Genomic DNA, 22,148 nt, shown 5'->3' with positions numbered 1-22,148 from the left:
TGATTGAAGAATTATTAATTTTACAGTTTCAATACTATATTAAAAAGTACTACTTATTTGGTTTTTGAATTTATTTATAGAATTATATTTGATTTCACTTTGTACCTCTGAAATTGTTATCCTAACTCATGCTGTTTTTAATCATTGTTTCTGAAAACTTTTCTACTATGTTACCAGGTCTGCATTAGGGGAGTACAAAAGCTTTGCTACAGTTTAGTATTCCTGTGATTATTTTTAATTATTTCTGAGTTTCTTAGAATCAAGAGGTAATTGAGAATTTTAAACCCCCTGCAGTCATGTGTCCAATCACTGCCGCCAAAGAATTTTTGATTTTTCCCGGCGTACATCTATGCTTTGGCACGATGACAATAACCATACTTAACTTACTATATTAAACCATGTTGTTCACTTAAGTTGTTAAACATTAAAAAAATTTATATGTAATTCTAACAGTTTTTTTTAAAAGTGAAATAGTATTTTTCCTTTTTACAAAATATTTTTCATATCTAACCTGCAGGTTGTATTTGTACAACAAAAATAGATTCTGATCAGTTTTGAGAGAAACATGTTAGAAAATTTTGAACCATATTGTATGAATTGTTAATTTTTTTTCCTATTAAGAAAATTCACTTTTTGCTTATATGGGTCCTATCACTAAGAACAGAGTTCCTACACTTCTGAAATATCAAGAAAATTGTCAAAAGTCAAGAAAAATTAGTTTCCAGAAAAAAGTTCAAATGTTTTTCCCTGAGGAACCGTCCACTAATTGTACAATGTAATTAAGTTTTCTTGTTTATCTTATTTGTGGTTTTGAGATTATTCTGTACTGTTTAATTATTTTAAGAAAGAAAAAAAAACTCTATTCTCATAAGATTTTTAAAAAGTATGGATTGAGTGGACCTTCGTTTATTCACATTTAGTAAATACAGTTAATTAAATTTTTGTAAGTACAAAATTGTTTAAACAAATTATAGCTGAGTACAGAGTATTTTCTTTTATGTTTTTATTTACCTTTAAAAAGTTTTATAGAAATCTAAGCTTTTCCCCAGTTTATCATAATTCTTATGAATTTTTAAGGCATTTCATTTGGGGAGAATTATAATTTTTTTTTTCATATATAGAAAATCCAGATTTTCTAATTTCTCTCCAAATAGTTCAGCTTTTATTTTTATCTTTCCAAAATGTTAATATATCTAATTCATTTTTTACCTGCAATTTTCTTTGAAACAATCAGGAAATTTTTTTTTTTTTAGTATTGCAAAACGTATGGAAAAAAAAAGGATTTATTGTAAGATGTTTTATATGTATGACTGACCTGAATACATGTTTTTAGAGTTCTTATCAAAAAGTGAAGTTAAAAAAAATCTTTAGGGGATGCAGTACATAAATCTTTGGGGGAATATATTACATAATAATACATAAATCTTTGGGGGAATATTTCCTTATTGTGTGACAATCTGTGATGAGATCCATAAAAGTAGAGAAAGATGAAATAAGCATAGCAAGATATGTCGGGTCAAAGTATAACAAGTAATAAACCATAAAAATATTTTTTCCCCAGCTATTCCAGTGAAGTGTATAATTTCAAGTAAAACCAGATTCAGACTTCTTATGAACTGCTGACGGATGTTTTTGGATAGTTAAATTAACACTTAAACTGTGATGTAAAAAAGAAAATTATTGACTATAAATAATTTTCACGAAGAGAAAAATTAGTATTAAAAATAACTTCATTAAAAAAATCTTTTCATTAGTCCTACAGTGAATAGATCACAAGACACTGTTCTCAACAGATTTTCGAAGTCGAGTATCACCGGCCGGTGGCTGATCACTAAAATCAGCCTGCGAAGGGACTAAGGGTGTACAATATCTGTCCTCGTTAAAATGTTCTACCGTGACGTGCCAGACTTCCTGCAGTTTGTTAGGCTTATTAAAGGAGGGGTGTCATTTCTTCTGCAGAAGAGATAATGGCATGCCTGCAGATAATTTTCAAGAATGTTTCCCAAACCATTGCCAATAGCCCATTGTGCAGCTTTAAAGTTGACGTAAAGATACTACCATTCTATTGTCTTGCCACTTCACCACATAGATAAACTAGTTCCATGAGTGCCAGAAAGATACTTAAATATGATTACTAGTAAAACACATTTCAGTTCTGCTTCTTTAAAGTGACCAAGCTCTTTAAAATTTAACATCTGTAGTTTCGACTTGGTGAAGCACTAGAAATTAAGTTTGAGTTGTTTAGATTTTGTGTACTGAAATTTTATTAACACTTCTAGTAGAAGATGAATTTTCCTTGTTTTCAATTTTTGAAGCTTCAGTTTTATCAAAAGTCAAATCGATTGTAGTAACCCTTTTTTCAAGTAGTTTAGAATCTTTAATATATCATATAAATTGTGTTCGAATTTATTACATTCTGCCCTTTCACAGCAATGTGATTTAAAATTAGCAGGTTTTCTCAGATTAACAGATTTAAAATTAGCAGAGTTCTTTAAAAGAAAACATAATTTGAAACAAGACTCGCTGAGTTGTTTTCTGCAAAAGAATTTTTGCTACTTCGGTAGTATATTGTTTTGTTTGCAGATCCAGTGCTGGATATTCATTAAAACGGCATGTGCATTCATAACACTGTCACATCATAATCAAAAAATATTTGGCGAAAAAGTGTGCACACAGGAAAGATTAAATGAAGGAAGTGTTTTGTAGTCCAATCAGAAAACATTTATTTCATGCAATAAATATAAAAGTTATAACTATTACAAACACACACATACATAATTTAAACAGGAAAGACGAAAATTGTCCATCATTTTAAAGTTAAAAATGCAATGTATAAACAGCATTCACAAAACGAATCAGGTTGTTAAATTACAATCGTGAACACAAATGGCTGGTTTCTTGATGGAAGGGGGGAGGGGACTAGTTTTAGAAAAAGAATGGCAAGAGAGAGATCCTCAGTCAAATTTAAGCCGCCGACTGTATTCTTCCTGTTGTTTCTCGATCCACTCCTGTTTCACTTTTATTCTTTTCAACTGTCCATCCCTTGAATAGAAATCAAGTATTCACTATTAGAATTTGAACTCATATGTATCAATATATAATTAAAAGGCATATTTTGGACTCCGCATAAATTTTGTTTTAAGTCAAAATTTATTCATGGTAATATTTTTTATACTTAAGCTATACTAAAAGCTGTTAACTATACATGCAACATTTACAAATAGAATTTAACTTGAGTACTGAAAAATGCTTAAAAACTAAATCCTATAGTGTTTAAATACTTCCAGGGCAATTTTTTTCAAAGAAAAGTAAAATAACTTTAGACAGCTTTATATTTAATATTTCAAACTTTGTAATAGTGTTATTTTTTAATTTTTTTTCTCGTTATGAGTATAATAATCACTGCCAAAAATCTAAGCAGTCGTTTGCTTATACATAAATTAAAATATTTTCTAAGGTTAGTTATGAGCGAATTCAAAGGAAAAACTTTTTAAAATATTGATCAAGCAGGTATGAAACGATCTGGGAAATTTAATAATTTTTATGCTTTAGTTTATATTTAACGTACTATATCTAATTGGCAGTTTTACTAAACATAGCATGTTAAATATAAAAAGTTTGCCCCAAAACTTAATCTTCAATAGAAAAGAAAAAAATCCTTCATTCTAAAAACAAAAAACTTCATAAAATCTGAATCACCAATTTCATAATACTTTACTTAGTGTGTAATACTGCATTATTATTGATTTTATCTTTTAACTCTAAATATTGATATCTTTTAAAATATTATAATTATAAATAAAATATATAACATCACAAAATACTACATTCACAAGAGTTTATGCCTAAATTGAGTAACAAGTTATTACTACTTATCTAAATTTTTAGCTTTTTGTAAAATTTAAGTTAATTAATAAAACATTTATAAATTCACTTGGCAATAATTGTTGCCCTTTAAAATATCTAAATTTATGAGAAAGATAAAACTTTTATTTTCCACAATTCAAAATATTCACAATTCATTAGCATAAATAAAATAATTTATGCTGATGAACTACATAACAAAAATCAATTTTATTTAATGCAGTTTATATAAAATGTGATAATTTATGGTACTTTCTGAGTGTTTTTTAGTCATAAGGAAAGTGGTGCATATCTAGTGGCTCAATGCTTGGAAGATAAAAATATACATATAACTAGATTTTTTACACAAATTTCAAAAATTATTTAATCCATAACTCAACACTAAATAATTAGAATTCAGCAAACTAATATTTGTTAGGTATTGAAATGGATATTTTTTAATAGCTTAATCCTAGCATCCCTAGTACTTTCATTTGAAGGATTGTCAAGCGTTTTTATGTTTGATATACAGTGAAACCTCCTGTTATGGACACTCCTGCAAAACAGACACTTCTCAATACGAACATATTTTAAATTCCCCGGTAATCCTCTATAAATAAACCATTATGTACATTCTCCGCAAAGCGCACACTCCTGTAACCGGACACGGACAGTCATTTTGGCCTTGAAACGTTATTTTTTATCTCTTCAAACTGGGCACTACTTTTTCTAAATTAAAGAAAAAAACTATTTCTGCTATAAATTGCAAGGAAAAAAGGACTTTTCGCCATTTTTGAAACAGGTTTATTTTTTGCCTTGTCCATAACTAAAAGTATTATTAAGCTATTTCACTACTAAAGAATCAATCTTTCTCTTGTCACTTTCCTATATCCTTGTAAAAAAAGGAGAGAAAATGATACTGCTCTCCAGAAATAATTCGCACAGCAGCATCTTTTGATCTGGACCACACAGGTTATGAGACCCCTGGAGTTGAAATGACATCTTAAATGCTCTCAATGTTTCTTCCCCATTGAAAATTTCTTTAATTTTCTTATCAATTTGAAGACTGTATTTAACACAGCTGGAGTAAAAAAGAGAACAGAAATATATAGTCTTTGATGTGTTCATATAAATGCAACACTTATTCAGACACTTGATAGCTGATCAATTATGAATAATCAACTCCATAGGTCCTCCTGACTGAACAGTGAATGACTGTTAATCATGGGAGGTTTACTTTCAAGAAGGTATTAATCATGTTCCTTATTAAATGATAGGTAGGTGTAAGGGGATGTAAACCTAATAATTGAAACCGACTGTGAACTGAAAGCTCCTATTCAGTATCATATGTCTGACTTGAGTATCTATGCTAATAGGAAAATTATATTAATTTATCAATAGCTACATCTAGAATTATGTATTTATACCTAACTTCTTTATATATTCTTTTTTATCTTTCTTAAAGTTTAAATAAATATCCTTGTAGATAATTGTTTAATTGTACTTATTGCAAATTATTTAATTATATCTACATCTTTGAAAATATTCTAAAAACAATTAACTTTGTTAAACTTCATTATTTGGGTACCCTTCCCGTAAGCGGACAACTCTTCTAAACGGACAATTTTTTCGGTCCCTAGAATATCCGCTTAAAGGAGGTTTTATTGTATTTGGATTGTTAATAGTTAGTATTAAGAAAATTCATACCACATTAGGTCTACTAATCCACCTTTCCTAGCTATTTCTGCTTTAACTCTATTTGCAAATTCAACGGCACTTTCATTTTTCTGAAAATAAATATTCACAATTAATTTTTATAAAGATAAATAATACATAGCAAAGAAATTTTTATTATATGATACATGGAAGTAAAAATTTAAATTTTTTTATTTTATTTTATTTGACGAGAAAATTGTTTTAATTCTTGTCATCTTACAAACTAACTTTCTCTCACTGGCAGTCATTAAACCAATGGTCTTGAGATAGGCGGAATTCCACAAAAAAAAAATCACATGCCATGTTCCAAGTTTCAAGACTTAGAAGGATAATAAGAAAAACCCAGAATTCTGGGGTACATCCAAAATACAATCACCCTTGTAAGGCTCACAAGGGACTTTAGTGCTGTATTAGATATTTGTTTAAATTTCATGACCAAAATTATTGTAAAACAAATTTACAAAATCAAACATAAAATGATAAGTAAAAACTGGAGAAGTTGGCACTCATACATAAAAATGTGTTTGCACAGTACCTGTCTAATCATAGGAGGGAGATACCAGACATCACAGACAACAGCCCAACTTGTGAGCATCATCACCAAATACTGCATGTAACTCTGTTTACTGCTGTTCCAGAAAGCATCACCAAACCTTGCATCATACTGTAACAGACATTCATTCATTTATGCACGAATTATTAGTTCTCATTTCTTTTAAAACATGAATTTAACTCCCCCCCCCCCAAAAAAAGAGATTTTCTTCATATTTGGTTCTATAAAGCACGTCAGTGAGCTTTTTATCCTGACGCACCTAAAAAAGAGTGTTTAAGTAATGGACATAGTTCAAAATGAGCAAGGCAAAAAATACGTATATATGAAAAAGACATAACTACTTAAGAAATTAGACAATTTTAATTTTGTTTTTTTAATCTTCTTTATAATATTTTTTTCTTAAGAGAAAAATTAATGAACGAAAATAAATTCATAATGTGACGTCATCCATTTGCCTAAATCACTGAATAAATATTTTAAATTACTTTTTAAAAAAGACTTTTAGAGGCAATAGTAATTTTAACAAGGCTGTTATTTGTCCTCTAAATTTATAATATTGGTCACTAATTCACAGCGTTCAAATTCAGATTTTTAAGCACGAAAGCTCACTGATTACCTCTTAAATTCTACATAACTTGCCGAAATTCTATCTCAAAAAACATTTTCATTAAAAAATTGGAAAATTAGATTTGATTTTTGGCTATCAATGTACTTTCTCTCAATGAAGTTAATTTTTTTTATTTAAAAATAATGCATTTTTAGTTAATTACAACATTAAATAATACAAACTAATGTATTCTAGAAAATAAAGCTCAAATAATTATGAAAACTTCCATAAGCATTATATCTACTTATTCACGTCTAAATATAATACATAGAAAAAATTTCCTTAAATTGTTCATCCTTAAAAAAGATACTTTTTTGAAGGTGAAAAAATAGACAGAAAAATGATTTCATTATACTAAATAGCAAATATTTAACAAGAAATTAAATATATCTGGTAAGGAAAAACTATTGGATAAAAAGCAAGTTTTTTTTCTTACCTTTATGGCAACAGGGTAGATAATTCCTCCAACTTCAAAACTCCCCTTTTTAAACATCATCACAGATGTGTTATTTATACATGTGCCTACATACAAATGAATAACCTAAAATTAACTTATATGAAATGAGCAAAAGAGACAGTTTCATAAAACAGATTAAAGCAATGTGTTACTCAGCAGCGAAAATAACACTCCAGCATTGCGGGTAGAAAGACATGAGGTTCATTTAAATGTAGTAAATACATACAATGCTTCATTTCAGTACCTTATCTAAATTCCGCCTTTCCATTGCATTTACAATTTTTGCTATTTAAACTTAAAGTTAATGATTATAAATAACTTAATGTAACCAAGGTTTTTTTGCGTCATATTATAATTGTAAATTTTTTGTAGTAACTCTAAGATGAGGCACACTTATAAATCTTGTGGGGAAGGGTACACTCAAGTCTATTTACCACCTTGGTTTTTATTGTGCAATGAGTAAGGGAGAAAATGATAATTAAAACATAGATTCATTAAAAATTCTTACTTACATTCAAGTGTAAAGTAAAACTTATTTAATGTTAAACTATGTCTGATTTATAGAATTTTTTTTTTACTTTAACATTTAGTCTTCTGTTCTCAAAATAGTACTCAAAGAAAAACAATAATTAAACTTTGAAACCGTGTGGATGATAAACTTAGATTGACACTTAGCCCCCCTTTACATTTTTATGTACTGCACTCTTACAAAAAAGTGATGAAAGGAAATAATGCGGCATGGATACTGAATTGCAGGGAAAGAAATCATTTTTTCATGGTTGCACATCACTATCAAAGCTTTTGTAGCTTTATCAAAGCTATTCATGGGCTATTCAACTAATATTTGTAGAGAGAGAAAAAATAGATTCACTGACAAAGCAGCAACACCTATTCTAATGAATTTTTAAAATAACTAAATAAAATAGTTGCATCATTTAGAATACTAGGGAAAAACTATAATGATCAATCTGGCAATGGAATTTGCATCAGGTCACATCGACAAGAAGTGAGCTTATTCCCATACATGAAGGCCTAGACACAATTATGTCAGTCCTGAAATAAATTAAAGCTGGATGCAGTCAGAGTAGAAGTGTTATTTAAGCACCAGTCCAGTTGACCCAACAGAGAGAATGTTGTTAAATATTCTCAATAAACTGAAATGCCTTTCATCCTATTTTATCCACTTTTAGTTGATTCATCACTATGACATTGTAGGCGATGAGATTAAAGACAGCTTGGTTCAGGCAGGTGCAGGTGAGGACTCGCACCTTCTGCACTTCTCACGTACCAAAAGTAATGCACATCACCAAAAGTTAACTCAAGAATAAGACCAACTGGCTTGTTCCATCAACATACAGCTGCCATCAAAGTAAACAACCTCTGATGCTCTTTGGAACTTAGGATCAAACCACCTTCACCTGCTTCTTCTGTGAGTTTTTGAAATCTTACATACATACTGAGTTCTTTGAATCATGCACCAGGTAGGTTTCACCTGATCACATTCTTGCAAGCCTAGGGCTCTTCAGACAAAGACTTCATTAGCAATCCATTGTTGGTTTTTGATTTTTTTTTAAGGGTGTATGAAGTCATGGACCTAATATAGCCCTGCTTGACTTTGTGGAAGAGCAACAACAAAAAAAATGATAGGAAAAATATTTCCTATTTTCAAAACTTCTTGTTTATTTAGGACTACAACATTGCTATAAAAATTAAAAAAATAAATATAAAGTACTTTTATAAAAATGTAAAGAAAATCAGCAATTATTATGATTTGTTTTCTAATTATTAAAACCAAAAATATAAAAATAAAAAATTATTAAAAAAGACCTATTAAAAATATAAAAATAACTTTCACATCCAGTAGTTCACATAATTGATAAGATAAAGAAATAGGTTTTAAATAAATACAAAAAAAGAACATTAAAAATAAGCACAGTAAATGAAAATAATGTTAATCAATCTTACAAACCTTCAGGGAAGATCAGAATAGGAAGTTTAGTTTCATCTTCGACGTGCTCTCGTAACCTAAAAAAATTATAATTAAACAATGTCAATATTAAATTAAATATTTCACAAAACAACCCTAGCAACAAATTTACCTTGAGCCTCAAAATTTGCTATAAGAGCATACACTGGGAGACCAATATTGTGATGTCTAGATTTTTTAATATTGGTCCTGAAATGGCTTTTAATATTGGGCAATAACAATTCTATATAGGGTCGATAATGCATGAAAACTAGGAGAAAATTGACAATTTAATCTAGGAATGACATTGTCCGAATAATGGATGTGAAATATTAGGTTAATCTAACAATTTTATATAAAGCCAATGGAAAAATATTGGCTCTTCTTACCCACATTGAGTGAAGATTCATGAATATTCACATTCATAAATCCAATGAGGATCTAAGTTATTTTGCTACTAAGAAATAACGAAATGCTTTTTAAGCTGCAAAAACATTAAAACACAAGGTGTCTCAGAACTTTTAATGACAAGTTGGTTACATCTGGACAACTTAGAATCACATAGCATTTTATGGTTAGAAATATAATCCTAACAAGATAGGGAAGTTGTAAGGGAATGAATCACACACATTAGGATGGAAAATATGAATTCATTGTAATGACTAACTGATAAAAATAAGTCCTGACATTCCTGATAATAAAGGTTCCTGAAATTTTGTAAAGTTGCATGGATACTTGGATGTTTTGAAATGGCACACATTCCTGACTACTACAAATGAAAAATAAATACCCAGCATACAGTTTAACCTGTAAAGTCAAGATGTCTGATGTTACTTAAGCCAATAAAGATGTGAAAGTTTTAGACCCATGAAGTTATAAATTTGATTTTATGGTAAATTTTAATGGTTTTTAACACATTTTTTAAAATTACGATTTTTTAATACTTTATTATTAGAACTTGTGAAATCAAATTATTCACTTGAGTACTTACTTTTCAACATGGTGCTCCATTCACAACAATTTCATCTTAAATCCAAGTGATTTTGATGAATTGATCTACAGATTTTTTCTCCCCCCCCCCTTTAAAGTCTTGATGATTTTAATACTAAAATAGTATTACAACAAACACATTAGAGTAATCTCCTTTCAACAGGCTGAATTAGTATTCATTGTAAATCCTTGTGGTATTATCACTTGCTTTTTCAGCAGTTATGGTTGCAGATTACAACATGGTTCTTAAAATCAATTTATTTGAATATAATATTATTACCTCACCTAAATATTCCTGTCCTCAAACCCAAATATAATCCATACACAAACTTATGATAAACGAAGTCAAGTTTAAAGTTTATAAAAAAATTAGATTTTTTTTTACAATTAATATAATGCATTACAATTTGCCACAAGACTTGAAACTGTTATTCGTTATATTCAATAAATAATGTATATAATTTTGAAAGTATTGCACTCCAGACAATATAAAAGTATAACCTTCTTTTGTCATCAGAAACTGAACAAGTGTTTTTTTTAAATATAAAAGGTGTACAAACCTTCTTTGTACAAGTTCTCTGTCTTTCACTTCTCCCCGTTCAAACCATATGTGTGATGTGGCTCTTCCCAATCCACTCTGCAGAACTCCCAGAAAACCACCATGACTTTGACCAACCTAGAAAAATTAAAGCATCACTTCTACAGATCATATATAAGAACTTATTGAAAAATAATAAAAAAATTTTTAACAAAAAGTCATTCACAAACTATGACCTTTTTTTTATGGTTCACATAATTTTAGAGCCTTCATATTTTTTCCTTAAGCTGGATAAATAAATTAACTTAAACAGTTATTACATGAAATAAATATGACTGAAGTAAAAATGCCTCAAAATTTTCATTAAAATATTTAGAAATTAATGGAGAAAACCTCTCTTTTAAAGTGATTACTGCATCTGATATTGATAACTTATTTTGCTGGATTTATATAACGCATAAGGCATACTTTACACCAAAATAAGAAAAAATAATTTAATTGATGGCCCAGCTATTTAAAGGTTTTACACAAAAAAAAAATTTAAATTAATCATGCAAAATTTTATTTTAATCAACTGATATTAAATGTGCTTAATGAAGATTTTTATGGATGGTAATTTCAGCAGGATAAACAATTAACATTTTCTGTTTCTACATCTTACAAAATAAAATTTTAATTTTGCTAATATTATGGACAACAGCTTTTTTTATCCCTTTTATTATCATTATTTATTTTAATAAATGTCTATTCCGATAAAATTTTTATAATTAAGATGTGGAATTTTTTTCCCTGAAAACAAGGTTATACAGAAAATAAAGATTTTTAGTACACAAGAATCTAGAGTTGGCTCATTTTTGAGCACTCAGAAGAGTAGAACGTTTACTGTAATAAGTATAAATTATCGAGCACAGAGATAAAAAACTATATCTAATACAAATAGTCATGCTTTTCTACTTATATCATGTGCAATAAAACTATATGGACAAAGATTTTAGCAGTTGTCCAAATATATCTTAGCATTAAACATAGACTTAGAAGAAACACATATTTTTACTATTATACAGTACAGAACCCGTTATCCGGAAATCAGAAAACCGGAAAACCAAATAACCGGAACGAAGTTCGATAAATTTTCCCGCCATTTAAAAAAAAAATGTTTTTTTCCCCATAAGATTTTAGGATTTTTCTTTCTTTTTTTGAAAGATGTTTACCACACCATCATTTTAAAAATAATCATTAGTGTATTATTTCATCGTTTTTTGTTCTTTTTAAGATTTTCAAATTTTTTTTTAGTTGGGTTTAACAATAAAAAAACGGCTTTTTGTAGCGATTCAGAAAACCGGAAAAATCAGTTATCCGGAATAGCGATGGTCCCGATCGTTCCGGATAATCGGTTCCCTACTGTATATACTGGTGTAAGACTTTTCAAACTTCCAAAGTTAAAAAAAGATGAGATCCACTTATAGACTGATAATAAAATTGGACATTCCTTGAATATAAAATATCAATGTGCTATGAACAAAATAGATATGAATAATTCTGTATCAATTTACCAGATTCTAAAATTATTTTTAATATGTTATATATAATTAATTTTTTATTTTCTCTCATATTTCCTTTGCATAGAAAAGTTTGTTTAGAAGCAATATTCTAAATTATATTCAACAAAAAATTAAGAATAAAAAAGTTAAGATAATTTATTCAAAGATATTTCAAAACCTTTAACACATTGAAAACTTTTAAAACATACCATCAAGCTACACTTAGAAAGAAAGTATGGTCCAGAATATTGTAAAATTTACAAAGTTTCTGGCACTAATGGAACAGAAAAAAAGCATGTTAATTTTGACTGCAGCCCTTTGTTAATGATTTCGGTAGATTAATAAAATATTTATTTACATGTGTTAAAACTAGGTAATTTTTACATGATCTGTATTTTTATTGAAAGTGTGGTAGTAAGAATTATAATTTTTAAAACCAGAGTCTCCAGGAAACCTCTACCATATGAACAGTTTAAATATCATATATTTTGATTTTTATACCAGAATTATCCTTTTTTTTAATCAGAAATATTTTTACCACACTGTATGGTAATTTTACCAGAGTTTTTTTTCTCTCTCTTTGTACAAACTTTACGATTCCAGAACATCTGTGTCGGATTCAAAAATGTTAGCAGTGTTGACATAAGTATCCGCAATGGACTCAGCAATGGATTCTATTTCCTCTTCATCTGCCGAGTCCTACAAAAAATCCTTTTCCCACATCTAGAGAATTCAAAATTCCACTCTTTTTGAAAGATTTTAAACATTTGATTCACATTTTGCCAAAAGTCTAGTATCTTTGGTGCTATCTTTATTTGAAATTCTTCATAGTATTTTTACCTGAGGACAAATATATGATATCCAGAGAAAAAATGTGAAATATTTTTAACTTAAGAAAATTTGCAGCCTTAATTTTGTGTATGTTTTTTTTTAATGTTAGAAATTTTCATATTTGAATTTTCAGCAGTATACATATACACTGGAATATATGGTCAACTTACCAATGCGTAGCTATTATCACTATGCAGAATTACAACATCGATTGGAGAAGTATGGTTAGCAACGCATATACCTCCATTTACAGCTCTATTTTCTCTGTAAAATAAACATAAGAGATTCATTAAAGAAACATTACAATTTAAAAAGAAAAAAAAATTGTTTTTAGATGCTTTATACCTATCATGATAAGTAACAACAGCTGAACAAGCGCAAGAAAAAACTCTGAAGCACAAAATGCTCGTATGATAATAGATCCATCGTTTGAACCTGTAAAATTAAATTTATTATAAGATGAGAATTTTCAAACCATTTTTGTTTTAAAAAAGGAATTATGGAAATCTGCTCTTTTTGAAAAAGGATGTCATTGCAATAGCACCATTTTCTCTTTTGATAGATGAAGGAAAGTATTAAAAGTTTGCTTGATTTTGCAGGAAGAATTTTTTTCTAATAAAATATTCAGCCCTAACTATAAAACAGGATAAAAAGAGTAAGAATTTTTTTTAATGAAAAAATTAATTACTTGCAGATGGACTTCAAGTAATTTAATAATTGAAATAAAATTGCAAATAACATCTTTAAACATTCACATTAATTTAGTGCATGTTTTTAATAAATGTAGATAGCCTGTGTAATATCGTTCTCATACATTAGATACTATATAAAAATTGCTATATCCTAGTGTTTTTTTGCTTTTTATCTTATTGCAATTAAACAAACTGTTCATCGAAAATAATTTTAACTTATCTAGTTGAAAAGGTTATGTTATATGTAATATACAGAACATTTTACCTAACACACAGTTTTAAAATTATTTCTGAGTAAAAATCAAGCATTTTAATGTTGTCCCCAAATTTTTTCCACTCTGTTATAATTATTGTACAAATTATTTCTGTTGAGTTGTCAAAAATGTTAAATATGTACAACAGCAGGCGATATCGATATCCTGGAAAGAACTAGAGTCTTTCTGTGCACTTGAGGCAGCAGCAAAAAACATTGGATTGTCAGTCAAAAATGAAAAAACTAAATTCATTGCAATAATAAATAGAATCACAAATTTGCAACAACAGAAAATTTATGAATGTGAGTTTAAACAAGTGGCTCAATTTAAATCATTAGGTACAATAGTAAACAATGAAAAAAAATTGAAATAAAAAATAGAATCAACTTGGCTAACAAATGTTATCATGGATTGGATTGAAAAACCAGTTCAAGTCTAAAAACACAAGTTGTGAAACAAAAATACAGTTGTATAAGACACTAGAGAGACCAATAGTTTTATATGGCAGCGATTGCTTGGCAAATCACAAAGCAGATGAAGAGAAACGGAAGACTCACAAGAGAAATATGTTAAGAAAAGAATTTGGTGCAGTAAGAGGAAACAGAACCTAGAGAATTCGTTACAACCATGAATTACAATAGAAATACAAACCTAACATAGTAAAAATGATCAAGGTTTTTTCGATAAGTTGGCAAGGACATGTATTTTGATATGGAGATGAAAATCCAGTTAAAAAAACAAAATAACCACTTAAACGTCAGAGGGAAAAAGAAAAGGATGGTTAGAGTAGAGTAGAGAAGTTGTTAAAGTTAAAGTCTGTGTACTTTTGACTTGTGTTTGTGTAGCATAAATTTTTCACTGCATTTACATTTCAATTTTCGAATTTTTAATTGCTTTTTCTTATTTATTTTATCTATTATGGGGCCGGCACAGTCAGTTTTTGGTATAACCACTGACAACAGTGTGTCCCCAGATGAAGTGCTGTTTTTGCTAACATACATATCTATAGAAATTCTTATTTTGCTTGATTTGTGTTTCTAACTTTCTAAATTGTTAAAATAAGACAAAATTGGTTTTAGCTGCTTTTAGCGTCTTTCCATTTTGACTTATTATTTTAAATGTTATTTTCTTATTTTGTCTTATTCTGAATTTGCTTAAATCAGTTTCATTCTTTGATTAAAGGACTTCGGAGTTAACAAATTAAGAAATATAGCACTGAATAGATTGAGACGAGGTAAAGATGGGTTTAGCCGATAACCGGCTGTAGTGCCTAAGAAGAAGAATGAAACTTTAATGTCTATAATACCTCATTTGAATTTAACTATGTTAATTTCTTACATATTCTGACTTCTTGAACTGAAACTGAATTTTCTTGGTTGTTAATTTCTCTATTACTTATGTTACCGAATTAATTAGAAGTCCAGAAAGAAAGAAATGTTAACTTTTTTTAATTAAAAAAAAAAAACTATTGAGAACATTAAAAATATTTAAATCAATAGACAAAATAACATAAAATAGATTAATTTGTATGAAACAAGAAATAATTAAAAATACAAAATAAAATATGTTGCACTTAAGTATAAAATATAAATGAATTTAAACACATAGGCAGAATGAAAATTTAATATATTTGGAAAATTTTTTTTATCCCAAAATGCTCTCTACCTTCCTTCTGGAAGTGACCCTATGATGGCTGTACAAGTGAGAAGCCAGCAAACACCAAAAAGTGTTATGAGACACCTGAAAATGAAAAACTAAGTTTAAAAACAAAAAACATATCTATTGAAACATATTAATCCATTATCTACACTTACCGTAATGGAAAAAGTATACAATATCTCAAAAAGAATCCTATGCCCCAAATGCATGTTAGTCGAACACTAAAAATTAAAATGTAAATAAAGTTTTAGGTAAATTCTATTTTTTCACAGTTAAAAACATCAGAAATAATGTCATAAATAAATTATTAATAATTACAAAATTACATAACTACAAACAAACCTATGTGTATAAATTATGATTTTAAAAATTTATTGTATAAAAGACTTCAAAGCTATAAAAAATATTCAGCATTTGATAGTCATTCTACTTCTTAAATAAGTAAAGAAAAAATTTTTTTAAACTTTTTTTAAGGTCTGATGAGTAAACACTGGGTACATAAAACATGGGGATTAGTCATATTTTGCCTTTAATAGGATTTAAAGAAATTCATATAAAGATACACTAACACATACATATATACAGAGTCCCGATTATCCGAGTTTCAGCTTCATCCGATAGCTATAAAATATTTCAAGGATTTTTTTGATCTTGTTTATTTTTTATTTTTAAAACTACGGACAGTGAAAAAAAAACTGAATTTATCTTCCAGAGAATTATTTCCTGAATTTATCTCAGGAAAATGAAATTGAACAACTTGATCCAATGAAATGATCGTTAATATCGTCAATAATGAAAATGAATCTAGCGAAGATGATGAAGACAATGAAAATCAACATATAAAATTATCTCATACAGATTGGACTAAAAGCTATCGAAAGTACTATTGAATATATAGAACAAGAAGAGACAGACTTTTTTTTATCCCTAAAAAAATGGCCAAATTTTGCTGCAGAAAAGTGCCAAAGTAATTTAAAACAAAAATCGATTAAGGACTTTATTAAGTAAAAAATGCTCTTTAAGTATTTTCAAGTAAGCTTCTTAATTATAATATGAACTGTATGTGGTTGTACTCGTATAAATTTGTATTTGTTAAAAATATTACATTTATAACTACTTTTCCCCCCCTCCTTTTTGCTATACTCTTTGCTTTAATAGAGTTTTTCTGTTATTCAAGTTAGTTGTGGTTCACAGTAACTCGGATAATCAGGATTCTACTGTATATACGTATGTATATTCTAGAAAAAATTTATACAAACTCAAGAGTCTACAGTCCATGCTTTATAATAAATTAGTAATAAACAAAAATTGAATTTTGAAAAAGCTGAATTTAAATGAATAAGAGACCAATGATATAACTTTACCTTATATATTGATAGTTTTTGTTAGTCCTAGTTAAAAGGTTCCAAACAGGTAGCTCTAAAATTTAAAAAGAACTAATGAATAACAAAATTTTATTATTCAAAGCAGATTATTTATTATACTATAACTAGGATACATTTCATAATGTTAAAACAAAATATTTCAATACCTTCTGCAGCAAATCTGCTAGTGACTTCATCTTCAATAACAGACTAATAGGAAAAAGAAAAAAAATTAATTAGTAAGACTAATCTATTGTTAAAATTGAAGTAGATGACAGGATCTAATTTTAAATTTATAATGAAACAGGGTAGGAAAGATAGTTGAATCTGACATTAAATCTTTCCATCTTTTGCTTAACTAACCATTTATTTATTACTGAAACATCTGAGTCGTGAGAGAAAGGGTAAAGCAAGATAGTAAAATCCCTTTATTTTTAAAATGAAGGGAAAGAAAATTTTATCCAGTAGTTTCAAGGTTCAAAAGCTAGTATACCAAACAGAAAATATAAATATTCCTTAAGAATATTTTATTCAAAGTTTTGTAAAACAAATTAGAGCATAATATTTGTTTTCTGCAAAGCTTTATCTTTTATTCAAATTGCATCCTGAAATAAGATTACTGCAGTAATAGTACAAAAAAACAAAGACGAATATTGCGTTTTTGGTACATTGTTTGTGTTTTTGTTATATTGTGTTTTTGGTATATCGTTTTGGAGTGTTGTGTTTCGGAATTTTGCTGATAAGGGAGATGGATCCGAAATATGATACAATTCTAATTGCCTCTAATGATGGCATTACTTATTCAAATACTCTCATTGAAAGAATAGTTATTTTATTAACTGTTTCAAACTGAAATGTGTCATTTAAGAAGGGCAGATTTCTTTTTACTCAAATTTCTTTTATCAGATCGTTTAAATAGATGAATAGTAATAAAATAAGCAGAATACATTTTAATATCCACATTAGATAAAATATAATGAAATAACAAACATAAATACACATGCTTTCTTTACTAAAAAAAAAAAATCCCTCACCTCAACACCAGCTTTAATAAAATTGAAAATGTGCTCAAGATGAAATTCCGTCCTGTTCAGCGGAAGCTTAGAATCCTCCAAATGACCATTGTTACCTTCTGGGTGAGGCTCCGGCACTAACTTAACTTCTCTCGATATCACTAAATAATATATCATATAAGTTTTTTCAAACACCAAAATGAGAGAGATTTCTCTTAATTCAGATGTCACGCTAAGAGAAATAACACTTTCATAACCAGGAAAATAAAATTTATTTCTGAGAGAAAAATTGCAACCATTTCCCTCTTAAAACATAAATCCAAGTAAGAAATTAGAATATTACAGTCTCGTTATTTTACAATCTTTTGAGCATCATAACTCAGGTAAAATTTTTATATAATTCATCAAGTAATTCATTCATTTTTTTAAAAACATTCTTAAACATTTTTTTTTTTAAACTTTTTAAAGAGCTGACTATTTTTTTTTACAATTTACTTGTATGGTTGACATGGTAAAGTACACAATTTTTTTTGGCACATGATCAATTTTCATTTGATAGCATAAGGAAAAAACTTTTTACTCAGGGGAAAGAAAAAGCTCAAAATTTAGATGAATAATCAGGAACGAACATTTAAAAGGTCAAGACAAATCACATAAAGGAAGATTAGAAACAACAACTTAGATGATTTTCTCCCTTCTTAACATTTGTAGCTACTTCAAGAGTAGAAAAGCTACCTTAATTTATCAATTATACTTATTACTAAATTTGCAGCTACTTCAAGAATGTTGTTTTAAATTATTTATATTCAAAAAGCTTTAGGAGATTTATAACAAAAAGAGACGAGATGCTTGAGAGTGAAGGCTAATAATTTTTGCGTTACCAATTACTTCCTTCCATTTTTTATTTTATATAGGTACATATTTAAAATTTAACTTTAAAGGATTAGATTGAATATGGAATTTAATCACAAAAGTGCTAGCTTTAAGTAACTTATCTTTGAATAACAAAATTAACAAATTAAAGAAGACAAAAAATAAGAGTAAAATAAAAATCACTGAGCTGTTTAAGGATAGAGGAACCCATACATATTCTTCCAGGCATTTACTTTAAGAATAATTTTTACTTTGGTAACTGACTAAATTGAGCATAAAAGGGAAAATTGTAAAGTAAATTATTTGTAGCTTCAAATCTGCATTTTCAAAACAATTTACCATATATATTTATAAAAGTGCATACTTGCACATAAACACAGTTAAAATTATGAGCTTTCATAAGTGGACATAATAACTTAATTATATTATAAGTACATAGCAGTTACATTAGTAATGATTTCTTTTATAGCCTTCATTTATTTATTTTGATAAATTAATATTAAATTCTGATTTTAATATGCTACCATTTAATTACAAATAATTAGAGTAAAATATATTTATAACAAAGTTGCATTAATATGTACACAGTTTCTTTAGTAACTTGAATATAAAGTTCACTATTAGCATAGAAAATTTTGACATTATGGAACATAGATTTAAATTTGACAGATTCTCTTTAATTGTTTCAAAACAAACAGAATACAACAAAAATGTATATATTTGTATTTTTTCTTCAAAGTTCAGAGAATAATCAGAATTCACTTGCAATATAATCAAATGGATGCTAGAAATCTGATGCAAAGATAGAAAGAAAAGTAAACAGACAGAGAATAGGAAAAAAGGCTATTAAGGTCAAAGAATTAGCATGATTAGAAATTTAAGGATTTAAATAAATACTATAATCAGTTACTGGATTTTAGTGAGAAAAGAAGACACAACATAATTGATACCTGAATTGCCGTTGGATGAATCCTCTTCTTCATCTGAATCATCCAAATTTCTTTTCTCAGCTTTTTCAATTTTCTTTTGACAAAACTGTTAAAATATAAAATAGATAATGAACAGATAATCTGCAACTAATTCATTTGCTGCAGAAAAAAAAATACATTAATGGAAAAGATGCAAAATTTAAGGTCATGATTAAGAAAAGGTAATCAAATTACAAAACATTAACTACATCAAATTACAATAGAAGAATAACTTTGTTGAAAGTACTAGATCAAGGGTTCTCTACTTATCTTGACCCATTCCTCTTTTTTCAGATTTTGATGATTTAACATATTTTAAATCTTAAATAACAAAAACAAAGAAAAAGTGCAAATTAAATTCCTATAGTTGTTTTTTGCATAAATATGTTACTTTTTATTAACTAGCCTTATTTTAAGAATAATACTGGCAAATTTTTAATTAAATACAAACGTTATACAACATAACACATAACATTACAACATAACACAAACATTAGTATACAACTCAATATTACACAACACATTATCAAACATAAGACTTCTTTTTTTAACAATTTGATAACTACTGAAGTCTCTTCAGGATTTACTAAAATTATAAATTTAGGGAGAAAAATTAAGCTTAACTTTATTATTAAACAAACCACTTTTTTTTTGAAAAATAATATATAAATAAAAACAAAATTGATATCTGAAATTACTAAAAAATATATAGGTCTTAAAAAATTTGCAATACCAATTCAATAAATTGAAAACTATTTCAACAAAATAACTTTTGAATTAATATTTTATTAAGTATATATATATATAATAATTCTATCCATTTGGATATTTCTGTATAGTGATCTGTCACATCAACTACAATCACAAAGGTTCCAAATAGACTTTAATCTTGCAAATTTAAAAAAAAAACTTTGAGTTGGTCCCCTTCTATGATGTTTATTTTAGTTTCTTACTGGCCACTGTATAGAAGTTGCAAAGACTTGGCAATTATTTCAGCGTAGATAGCGATACAAAATTCTTCCCTTTACTTAGAATATTCATTAACACAAGTACATATTTAGAATTGAATATATATTCCGAAAAATAAAATTACATAAATCAAAATATAAGCTTAAGATTTCAAATATTCTCAATAAAATACAAATAATTTATTGTTAAAAAACTTAAATGCAAAAAATTTTCTATCTTTTGAACCATTCATTTAATTTGTTTTAAATTTAAACTATTCATTTGTTAGTTATTTTTAAACAATATTGATCAACAATTAATACTGGTAAGCAAACAATTATTTCAGTTTCTATCATTTCATTTCAGTTTTTTTTTCCGTCACCTTTTTAGTGACCTGGAAGAAATAGGTTTCTTCTACACGAAATGCCAACCCTGCGTAATAATATATTTATAGTGCTTTCAGGCTAAAAATGTTAAGTGACAACATAAAAGCACTCCATATTTAAAGTTTAAAACCATCCATAAGATTTATTTTAAATGATATTTTGTTCCGCTATTTTTATAAAAGCTAAATTTTTGAATAAAAAAAAGTTCCTACTGAATTTTTTTTGATACATTATAAGATCGCGATAAATTTTTATGGCTGTGAGTATTGGCGAGAAAAAGGCGTACGTAAAACATTAGTTTTTATTTTTCACAAAATTCAAAAAGGTATTGTAATTAAAATAATGAAATTTATTCCTAGTGTTACATTGAATATATTCTCAATTTTGCTAAACACAAAAATAAACTCGTAACAAGTTAGCCGGTCTGTCACTCTGTAAGTGTGGTATTCGTGCAATTAAAGCAATGTCATCCAAAAAAAAGGTTCGCAAATTTATTTAGTATGCTGTAAAATGAAAATAAAATCAACACTTTAAAAAAATACTGGAGGATAAAGTACGCGGATACTGTTATGCACACAAACACAATACTATTATTTTTGGGGGGAAATAATAAGACATACTTCAAATAATTTCAGCAACAGTTTAGCATAACTGTCATGTAAACCTAAAGATCTCCCAAGGGATGCGATGAATAACGCGAAAATAACAACGACTACCATCGTATGATTATTTATCAAGTCTGTCAAGTTGGGAAACTATTGCATATCATCTCCTTAATATCATTGAAATTTATACGTTTATCGTCTGAAAATGTAGAAAACTCAGCAAAAGGCAAGTGATATCAAGGTTTGTGAAATTCAATCTTGGATACGAAAATTCAAATGGAATCATTACGTCGTATATTAATTAATATTCAAAATGCAGTTTTCGTATTGTTATTTAGATACAT

General features: G+C 27.8%; 1 protein-coding gene across 1 annotated transcript; it reads right to left on the bottom strand.

Moving 5' to 3' along the window:
- Window positions 1–2,698: 2,698 nt before the first annotated feature.
- Window positions 2,699–22,100, bottom strand: LOC107449626 (Glycerol-3-phosphate acyltransferase 4). Its single transcript, XM_016065212.3, has 15 exons — window positions 21,820–22,100; window positions 19,848–19,932; window positions 18,046–18,185; window positions 17,179–17,221; window positions 17,012–17,066; window positions 15,803–15,868; window positions 15,654–15,728; window positions 13,388–13,477; window positions 13,213–13,306; window positions 10,693–10,808; window positions 9,146–9,201; window positions 7,156–7,241; window positions 6,095–6,223; window positions 5,551–5,630; window positions 2,699–3,042 (listed from the first exon to the last, which is right to left on the bottom strand). Exons 1-15 carry the CDS (start codon window positions 21,916–21,918, stop codon window positions 2,955–2,957), a joined length of 1,302 nt encoding a protein of 433 aa, XP_015920698.1. The 5' UTR covers window positions 21,919–22,100; the 3' UTR covers window positions 2,699–2,954.
- Between the last annotated feature and the right edge of the window lie 48 nt (window positions 22,101–22,148).

Source organism: Parasteatoda tepidariorum, chromosome 2 (assembly GCF_043381705.1).
Source record: "Parasteatoda tepidariorum isolate YZ-2023 chromosome 2, CAS_Ptep_4.0, whole genome shotgun sequence".
NCBI lineage: Eukaryota > Metazoa > Arthropoda > Arachnida > Araneae > Theridiidae > Parasteatoda > Parasteatoda tepidariorum.
Note: the sequence above shows the minus strand (reverse complement) of the source record. Positions and strands in the feature narration are given on the sequence as shown.